At 41.6% G+C, this 10,322-nt stretch overlaps 1 protein-coding gene across 1 annotated transcript; it reads left to right on the top strand.

Moving 5' to 3' along the window:
• The first annotated feature begins 2,456 nt into the window (after positions 1–2,456).
• On the top strand, positions 2,457–9,944 carry LOC121004332. The gene is made up of 4 exons (XM_040436518.1): positions 2,457–2,832; positions 4,446–4,638; positions 7,805–8,017; positions 9,723–9,944. Exons 1-4 carry the CDS (start codon positions 2,785–2,787, stop codon positions 9,941–9,943), a joined length of 675 nt encoding a protein of 224 aa, XP_040292452.1. The 5' UTR covers positions 2,457–2,784; the 3' UTR covers position 9,944.
• Positions 9,945–10,322: the final 378 nt, after the last annotated feature.

Below are 10,322 nucleotides of genomic sequence, written 5' to 3'. Positions count from 1 at the left end.
CATCATGTAGATATTAACAGTGGATTATACAGCCTACACATAACTCTCAAGGATCAGGATAATAGCAGCAGTCATTAGTAACGGTGGAGTATAATGACTACACAGAACTCTGAAGTATCAGGACAAGATCAGCAGGCAGATGGTAAGTTAACGTTGTATTCTAAGGCCTACACAAAGTTTGGCATAACTAAGCAGGAACAGAGAGTTTTGATATGAATTGTGCCGCGGTAGAATGATTAAATAACTATAAAATAATTCTATGACCCCCAACTACAGCATGTTTCTTCTTCGCTTACATAAAGACTGTTGTACCATAAAAAAAACTTTTTTTTTTAACAAAAAAATTTAAAAGTTCAATAATTTTTTTAATATTGAAAAGGCCAATATAACATTGTGGGGGTCTGTGGATGGCACTGTTATGGGATGGGGGGGTCTGTGGAGGGCACATATATAACAGTGCCATCCACAGATCCCCCATAACAGTGCCATCCACAGATCTCCCATAACAGTGCCATCCACAGATCCCCCATAACAGTGCCATCCACAGATCCCCCATAACTGTGCCATCCACAGATCCCCCATAACAGTACCATCCACAGATCCCCCCTGTAACAGTATCCTTTACAGATCCCCCATAACAGTGTCCGTCACAGATCCCCCCATAACAGTGCATCATCCACAGATCCCCCCATAACAGTGCGTCATCCACAGATCCCCCATAACAGTGCCATCCCTAGATCCCCCATAACAGTGCCATCCCTAGATCCCCCATAACAGTGTCCTTCACATATCCCCCATAACAGTGCCATCCACAGATCCCCCATAACAGTGCCATCCACAGATCTCCCATAACAGTGCCATCCACAGATCCCCCATAACGGTGCCATCCACAGATCCCCCATAACGGTGCCATCCACAGATCCCCCATAACGGTGCCATCCACAGATCCCCCACAACGGTGCCATCCACAGATCCCCCATAACAGTGCCATCCACAGATCCCCCATAACAGCCCCATCCACAGATCCCCCATAACAGTGTCAGCCACAGATCCCCCTGTAACAGTATCCTTTACAGATCCTCCCATAACAGTGTCCGTCACAGATCCCCCCCATAACAGTGCATCATCCACAGATCCCCCCATAACAGTGCATCATCCACAGATCCCCCATAACAGTGCCATCCCTAGATCCCCCATAACAGTGTCCTTCACAGATCCCCCATTACAGTGCCCTTCACAGATCCCCCATAATAGTGCCATCCACAGATCCCCAGTAATAGTGCCATCCACAGACCACCATTAGTTCCAAACCCACCAAAAGCACACCTTTTGGTTAAAAATATTTTACTTCTTATTTTCATCCCCAAAAACCTGGGCCGGTGCGTATTATAGGGTGAAAAATACAGGTATATAAAAAATTTTGATTCAAGTATCCATACTGTGAACAAATTCTCAACCTTAATAACACTATTTTGTATAGTAACATTGGCTTAAATTATATTAGTGATATTTTTAACAAATATGTTAAAAATCAAATGTGTCTGAAAAATATAAGTATTAAAAATAAATGCAAACAATTGATGAGTGGGAAAAGAACTAACTAGTAGTGATGAGCGGGAGGTGCCATATTCGATTTCGCGAATATTCGATTGAATATTCGTCTTATATTCGTCGAAATCGAATATTCGTCATTCCATATAATATGCGATTTAATTAATCGCGTATTGCGATTTTTTTTTTTATAAGGCAACGTTCGACTAATTGACTATGGATAGGCTAATATGTGTATTTTACGAATATTCTTAATATTGCTCTAACTTCGTCTTTTAGAATATTCTTAATATTCTAAAAGACGAAGTTAGAGCAATATTAATAATATTCGTAAAATACACATATAGATTGTAATTTAGCTAATCTAGTTCTATAATCCTTTTTTTTTGTCAATTTTTTTTGCCTCTTCTGAACTTCAGTTTTGTAAAATATGTACACTATTAAAAAAATTACTATAGCAGTATATTAGCTAAATTACAATCTATATGTGTATTTTACGAATATTCTTAATATTGCTCTAACTTCGTCTTTTAGAATATTCTTAATATTCTAAAAGACGAAGTTAGAGCAATATTACGAATATTCGTAAAATACACATATAGATTGTAATTTAGCTAATATACTGCTATAGTAATTTTTGTAATAGTGTACATATTTTACAAAACTGAAGTTCAGAAGAGGCAAAAAAATTAGACAATAAAAAAAATGGATTATAGAACTATATTAGCTAAATTACAATCTATATGTGTATTTTAAGAATATTCTTAATATTGCTCTAACTTCGTCTTTTAGAATATTAAGAATATTCTAAAAGACGAAGTTAGAGCAATATTAAGAATATTCGAAAAGACGAAGTTAGAGCAATAATATTCCACTTTAACATACTGCTCCCCAACAAGCGTCCCCGTAACCATGGGAACGCCTGTAGGTTAGAATATACCATCGGATCTGAGTTGCAGGAGAAACTCAGATCCGACAGTATATTCTATCTTTCGAAAAACTGTACTTTGAATATATATATCGATTCCTCCCTGCCCAGCACCCATTAGCGCAAGAAGCAGGCTGGAATCGATCTTTAAATTCGAATATCCGTATCAACTGAAAATCAGGACGTTCTGAAATTATCGCGTTACTTCGTACGTGATCGTACGAAGTTACAGTGTCACGTGACTTGGTTTCGTTTTCTATGCCGTATTCGAAAATAGTGCCACAAATATTATCGGCTAGCGAAAGATGGTGAAAAGATACTTTAAAGAGGATGAGGAAGGATTTCTCCTGACTGTAAGTAATATTGTATCACAGCATTGTATTTTTTTTATTACATACTGCATGTATGACAAATAGTTTATATGTATGTGGAGTGTTTCAACATATTCGTAAATTCGAATATTTTCATTATTGTTCCGAATTATTCTCCCCCACCTCCCACTAAAGAGTAGATATTACTGATTGGTGCACTAAGTAATATTTGTGACATCACGGCACTATGTCTGTAGCATGTATGTCTGTATGTATGGACAACAGATAAATATCTCTCCGATGCAGGCTCGGACTGGCCCACAGGGGTACAGGGGAATCCCCCGGTGAGTCACTGAGCAATGTGGGCCCCTAGTCTCCCACCACCTGCACAAGTGGCACATAAGGCTACTTTCATACTTGCAGCAATGTGATCCGGCGGGCAGTTCCGTCGTCGGAACTGCCCGCCGGATCCGCCGATCTGCCGCTGACTAAAAGCATTTGTGAGACGGATCCGGATGCGGATCCGTCTCACAAATGCATTGCAAGGACGGATCCGTCTCTCCGCTTGTCATGCGGACCGACGGATCCCTCTTGTACATTTTTTCACATTTTTACCGATCTGCGCATGCGCATGCCGGAACGACGGATCCGGCATTCCGGTATTCTGAATGCCGGATACGGCGCTAATACATTCCTATGGGAAAAAATGCCGGATCCGCCATTCAGGCAAGTTTTCAGTTTTTTTCGCCGGAGAGAAAACCGTAGTATGCTGCGGTTTTCTCTTTTGACTGATCAGTCAAAACGACTGAACTGAAGACATCATGATGCTTCCTGAACAGATTACTCTCCATTCAGAATGCATGGGGATAAAACTGATCAGTTCTTTTCCGGTATAGAGCCCCTGTGACGGAACTCTATGCCGGAAAAGAAAAACGCAAGTGTAAAAGTACCCTTGCTCTCCATTCAGAATCCACGGGGATAAAACTGATCAGTTCTTTTCCGGTATAGAGCCCCTGTGACGGAACTCTATGCCGGAAAAGAAAAATTACTGCACTATATACATAAGTTCAATGTACAGCACCTCAACCAACCTATGTTCATATTCAAAACGTGATAGATTATTTATTATACTTAAATGTATCCGTACGGTGGGCCCCCAAAAATAAATTTTACTGGTGGGCCCTAAGTACCCCAGTCCGACACTGCTCAGATGCCCATAGCCCATCCATTTTCCTGCCACAAAATACCACACACTAAATACCGCACACTATATACCATACCATACACACACAAAATATATATATATTATATTTTTTTCTGTCCATGAGCTTTCTTTGTCTCACTGTAAGTATTTGTTGGTTTATTTAACGTTACCCAGGGTGCACCACGGGGAGGTGAATCTGCTGTACACCCAATACCGTCCCGTCACTTCACTAGACAGGTACAGCGCAGCTCAGCTGGGCAATATCTGATAGCTCAGACCCCACACACATATAATCTCAATAGAATCTGATCTTAAATTATCACTGTAACATTAAATATAATATTTCCACTTCAAATACGTATCTACTATTTGCTGTTTTGTTGAGGACCTTTTTGCTGAAAACTTGTATTTCAAATAATTGGGATTAAATGCTTGCATCTTCATTCTTCAGCGCATGTTGGAAAAGGGCTACCATCGGACTAGCAAACATGCGACGAAGGACGCCATTATCACGGAGCTGATAGAGGAGATGGCAGAAAACTTAGATCGGAGGCCCACAAAGGCATCTATTCAAAAAAAATTGTGCGATTTAAAGCGCCACCATATGGATCGCATCCATAAAGAAAGTGCGAAAATATGCCCAGGTACAGTGCTGCTTACATAACTTTATCTTCCTCTACAACACTTTCTAATGTATATATTCAGTGATGCTGCTATGATGCCGTGCGCTTCATGCCGCCGCTGCTGTACAGTAATACACTCCTATAGATCATACGAGTGTCTTACTGTACAGCAGCGGCGGCATGAAGCGCACGGCGTCATAGCAACCAATGACACCGTGCGCTCCTGCTGTCAGCAGGAATCCCGGCCGGGAAACCACGGACTGCTCTCGGCCGCGGAACACGGCTGTGGGCATTCGGCCTTAGTAATACAACTGTATTACTCCTATAGCCAATGCATTCCAATACAGAAGTATTTGAATGCATTGTAAAGGGGTTCAGACCCCAAAAGTTGAAGTCCCAGAGTGGGTCCCAAAATAAATTGTAAATAAAACTTTTAAAGATTTATTTTTGAAACCCCAAAAAATTAGTGTCATTTTTGTCTTCCCAAATAAAGCAAAAAGAAAGAAATTGTTAAAAATAAATGAAAAAATTAAAGTAGACATATTAGGTATCAATACGTCCGTATCAACTGGCACAATAAAGATATCACATGACCTAACGCCTCTGATAAAGCCCGGAATACAGAATTGCTATCACTAAAAGTGCAACACTAAGCGATCCAAAAGGCGTATATGCCCCAGGGGCATAGCTAAAGGTTCATGACACCTGTTGCAAGAGTTAAGCTTGGGCCCCCTTCCCTCAGTGCTTAGTGGTCAGGGACAGGGAAGCACATAGCCTTCATGCTGCCTCAGGTAAAAATTAAAACAGCACCTCCTCCCCCCATTCCCATACCCATGCCAAATTCTTGACCTAAGGGCTCTTTCACACTTGCGTTGTCCGGATCCGACGTGTACTCCATTTGCCGGAATTACACGCCGGATCCGGAAAAACGCAAGTGAACTGAAAGCATTTGAAGACGGATCCGTCTTCAAAATGCGTTCAGTGTTACTATGGCAGCCAGGACGCTATTAAAGTCCTGGTTGTCATAGTAGTAGTGGTGAGCGGGGAAGCAGTATACTTACAGTCCGTGCGGCTCCCGGGGCGCTCCAGAATGACGTCAGAGCGCCCCATGCGCATGGATGACGTGTCCATGCGATCACGTCATCCATGCGCGTGGGGCGCCCTGACGTCACTATGGAGCGCCCGGGGAGCCGCACGGATGGTAAGTATACTGTTCCCCCGCTCCCCACTACACTTTACCATGGCTGCCAGGACTTTAGCGTCCTGGCAGCCATGGTAACCATTCAGAAAAAGCTAAACGTCGGATCCGGCAATGCGCCTAAACGACGTTTAGCTTAAGGCCGGATCCGGATTAATGCCTTTCAATGGGCATTAATTCCGGATCCGGCCTTGCGGCAAGTGTTAAGGATTTTTGGCCGGAGCAAAAAGCGCAGCATGCTGCGGTATTTTCTCCGGCCAAAAAACGTTCCGGTCCGGAACTGAAGACATCCTGATGCATCCTGAACGGATTTCTCTCCATTCAGAATGCATTAGGATAAAACTGATCAGGATTCTTCCGGCATAGAGCCCCGACGACGGAACTCTATGCCGGAAGAAAAGAACGCAAGTGTGAAAGAGCCCTAACCCCTTCCCTCCAGCCAGAGGTTTAACCAGCATACACTTTCTATAATATAATACAATATAATGTCTTTGTATGCACCACAAGGGTAATTGTGCCCCCTCAGGCTCCTGTGCCCAGTAGCAACTGCTACCTCTGCATCCCCTATAGCTACGCCCATGGTATGCTCCCCATCATGCAAAAAATTAGCCACTACCTAAGGCCTCTTTCACACGATCGTATGGCTTTTTCAGTGTTTTGCGGTCCATTTTAAATGGATCCGTTGTTCCGTTTTTTGTTTCCGTTGTGTTTCCGTTTCCGTTCCGTTTTTCCTTTCCGTTTTTCTGTATGCCATATACAGTATACAGTAATTTCATAGAAAAAATTGGGCTGGGCATAACATTTTCAATAGATGGTTCCGCAAAAAAGGAACGGATACAGAAGACATACGGATGCATTTCCGTATGCATTCCGTTTTTTTTTTCGGACCCATAGACTTTAATGGAGCCACGGAACGTGATTTGCGGCCAAATATAGGACATGTTCTATCTTTCAACGGAACGGAAAAACGGAAATACGGAAACGGAATGCATACGGAGTACATTCCGTTTTTTTTGCGGAACCATTGAAATGAATAGTTCCGTATACGGACCGTATATGGAACGCAAAAAACGGCCCGCAAAACGGAAAAAAAAACGGTCGTGTGAAAGAGGCCTAAGACAAATGGCCAAAAATTTAAATAAAATACGGCTGGCTCTCAGATTAAAAAATGATTTTTTGGGTTCAAAAATGCTTTTATTTTGTTAAATGAAACCAAAATTTTAAAAAGTAGACTAATTAGGGTAATGTATTGTTCAGGCGCGAGGATTATGTTAAACAGCGCAGGAGTAGGATTTAGGGTTGAAGAGATGATGGAAACTGAAGAACCTAGGGCAGCCCAGAGGGGTGAAAGGGAAGTGGTTTGCTTTGAAAAGCGCTGATGGGCATGGGCAGCAGCCCACGCATCAACGCCGCCTCTGGGCACCTATACAAGCTAATTAACAATAAAATAAAAGCATTTTTCGATGAATACAGTTGATGGACAGCAATATTAAAGGTAAAATTTTAATAAGGGTAAAGTTAGGGAAATCATGATGTGACTCCCTCTACCACTGAATAGACCAGCGATAAACTCTTCCTAAATACCATCTAAAAATCAAGTACGCTTGGCAACTATCGGCAAGCGACTTTACCCCTCCTTTTAATAATAAAGTGACCATGTGAATCAACAGGGAGTGAAGGCGGATGGCAGATATTGAAAATGCGGCTGGCCAGACAGTATAACTAACGCTGACAGCCAAAAAATATAATATACCCAACATAACACCATCCAATAAGCCCTGTTACGTCATCCTACCTTTTAACTTAGGCCAGTTTTAGCCATCTGAAACACTGGTTTGGGCATGTTAAATAACTCCAAAATGAGGAAAATCCACCGTGTGGATAATCAGAATCTCATGCAGATCCCTCCGTATATGATTTTTTTTTATATTTAGCTTTGTTATGTTTTATTACTTGTTTGTCTGAATTCTTAACATTCTGTGATTACAGGGGATCCTGTTCAAACTGTAAAAATCCGGAAATCACAGGAGACGGTGGTGACATCTGATGAGGAGGAAGAATTGGAGAAGCAGGCAGAGGAGGAGCAGCCTGGACCCTCCCAAATCTCCTTGGAGTCAGAGGAACCACCTCAACCAGGGGAGTCCTCTCCACCATCACCGGCAGAAGAGGAGGCGGAGCCGGCTTACACCCCTCATCAGGAAGGTAAATTTGTGCACAAAGCTAGCTAATTAAATATCAATACAATGTTTACAAGAAAAAGGGACCAAAATTTTTTCAAAATATAAAAAAGTAGAGAGATAGACAGAAAATTTTTAAACACAATCACTCTGTAATCTACATAAAAACCATATAATATCCAACTAATTCACATTAAACATTACATAATTATTACAAAGTAATTCAGTGCTGTCATTAAGAAATACAAAATAAGATTTAGGGTGGATTGATACCTTTTATTGGACAAAATTTTTTTATTACTATATCACATGGCGGCGAGCTTCCGAGAACTGACCAGTCCCTTCATCTGTCATATATACTATGAGAAGGAATACATGGCAGAATGAATGGGCATTTGAAATATAATAAAAAAACATATCAAAGACCATCATAATAAGTACATTATTATCTTACAGATAAGGGGCTGAGTACGTATTATTGTCTTTAAAGGGTTTCTACCACCAGAAATACTGTTATGTAGCTGACTGATATAGCGTTGCGCTAATGTCAGAACTACATAACAGTATGTTTCTAACGTTAGTCCCTGCAGCCGTTTTTGTTAAAAAAAGCACTTTTATTATATGCTAATGAGCCTCTAGGTGCTATGTGGGCGTAAAATCAGCACCTAGAGGCTCCGTCCACTCACGCTTTATCCCACCCAGGTCCAGTGTTGTGCCCGCCCAGCTCCTCTTGATTAAAGGCACGGTCCGCCGCATCGCTGCTGAAATCCCGCGCCTGCGCCGTTCACCTCTGTCTTCGGCGCAGGCGCAGTGAGAGAAGGCCGCTTTCCTGATGCCGGCTTCCTCACTGGGACGTAGTCGGCGCAGGCGCAGTGAGGAATCCGGCACCAGGATCGCATCATTTACTCACTGCGCCTGCGCCAAAGACAGAAGTGAACGGCTCAGGCGCGGGATTTCAGCAGCGATGCGGCGGACCGTGCCTTCAATCAAGAGGAGCTGGGCGGGCACAACACTGGACCTGGGTGGGATAAAGCGTGAGTGGACGGAGCCTCTAGGTGCTGATTTTACGCCCACATAGCACCTAGAGGCTCATTAGCATATAATAAAAGTGCTTTTTTTAACAAAAACGGCTGCAGGGACTAACGTTAGAAACATACTGTTACCGTATGTAGTGCTGACATTAGCGCATCGCTATATCAGTCAGCTACATAACAGTATTTCTGGTGGTAGAAACCCTTTTAATTGATAGCATCTGCGAGACCTGGTGCCACAACTATGTCTATAGAAGACTATTTAGATCTTGTAGTGTGTCCAAAAGCCCTTTTTAAAAAAGTTTTGTTTTCTATTTGCATTCATAAAATCTTATAGCTCTTTTGTATTTGAAGTTATATTTTAAGATGAGAACTTTCATGTGTTATTCATATTGACCATGGCCAACAGAAATGCTTAGCAACACGAAAGTGTAGGTTCTTCTTTCATCCTAAAGAAACCAACTAAATATTATTATACTCTACTGAACTTGCATTAATTAAACCACTAAATAACATTATACTATATTGAAATACTAAAAAGGTAAAACAACTAAAACAAATTATATAATTTTCAAAAAAGTAATAAAAAATATTTTTGTTCTGTAAATGGACAGTACTGTAACATAAACTCCACACAAACCACAACTGCCTTCATCATAATTGAAAGTCTTTGTAATTTTAATTTTTTTCCCCTAACAGTTATTTGTAAACTGAAAAGAAGGCTCCAGGAGCATCAAAAGGCAGAAGCCAATGAACTGCTGGCTATAAAAGAAAACAATACAAAAATATGCAAACTTCAAGCACGGTTGAAGAAGCATCAGCGTCAGATGACTATTCAATTGAGGAAGCTGGAGGAGCATAGAAAGCTCCGTAATAAGGAGTTGCTGGACATCCAGAAGGAACTCAGAAATTTGCCTTAGAGGCCTTTTTTCATATTATCTAATTAGTTTTTGTTAATAAATATTTTATTACGTTTAAACGTTTGGTTTAGTGTGTTTGATATTGTTATTTTATACATAAACTAGCTGTTGACCAGCGTTGCTATGGTATTTATTTATTGCTAATTTTTATAAAATAACAGTGACTTTAGCAATGGCAGGCCATTTAACCAGGGGCGTTGTTAGGTCAAAACATTCGGGGCTGGAGCCCTGGATGTTTTGACCAGTGCCCCGAATGCAGGGCCGGCAGGAGCCCGCGGCACCGCCTCCTAGCTAATTTATTCACTTCAATTGCCTCTGTGTAATCTCGCACAGGCGCACTGGCAGAGGCATCGTCGAGCGAAGTGTGCATGCGCCGTCT

Source organism: Bufo bufo, chromosome 6 (assembly GCF_905171765.1).
Source record: "Bufo bufo chromosome 6, aBufBuf1.1, whole genome shotgun sequence".
In the NCBI taxonomy this organism is placed as follows: domain Eukaryota; kingdom Metazoa; phylum Chordata; class Amphibia; order Anura; family Bufonidae; genus Bufo; species Bufo bufo.
This window is presented reverse-complemented; position numbering and strand designations above follow the sequence as displayed.

What these genes read in the sequence shown, in the direction of transcription:
- LOC121004332 (XM_040436518.1), top strand. Translation starts at nt 2,785, where the DNA reads ATGGTGAAAAGATACTTTAAAGAGGATGAGGAAGGATTTCTCCTGACT. An exon ending in AGGAAGGATTTCTCCTGACT is followed by an intron (nt 2,833 to 4,445) that starts GTAAGTAATATT and finishes TTCATTCTTCAG; the next exon opens with CGCATGTTGGAAAAGGGCTA. An exon ending in TTACACCCCTCATCAGGAAG is followed by an intron (nt 8,018 to 9,722) that starts GTAAATTTGTGC and finishes TTCCCCTAACAG; the next exon opens with TTATTTGTAAACTGAAAAGA.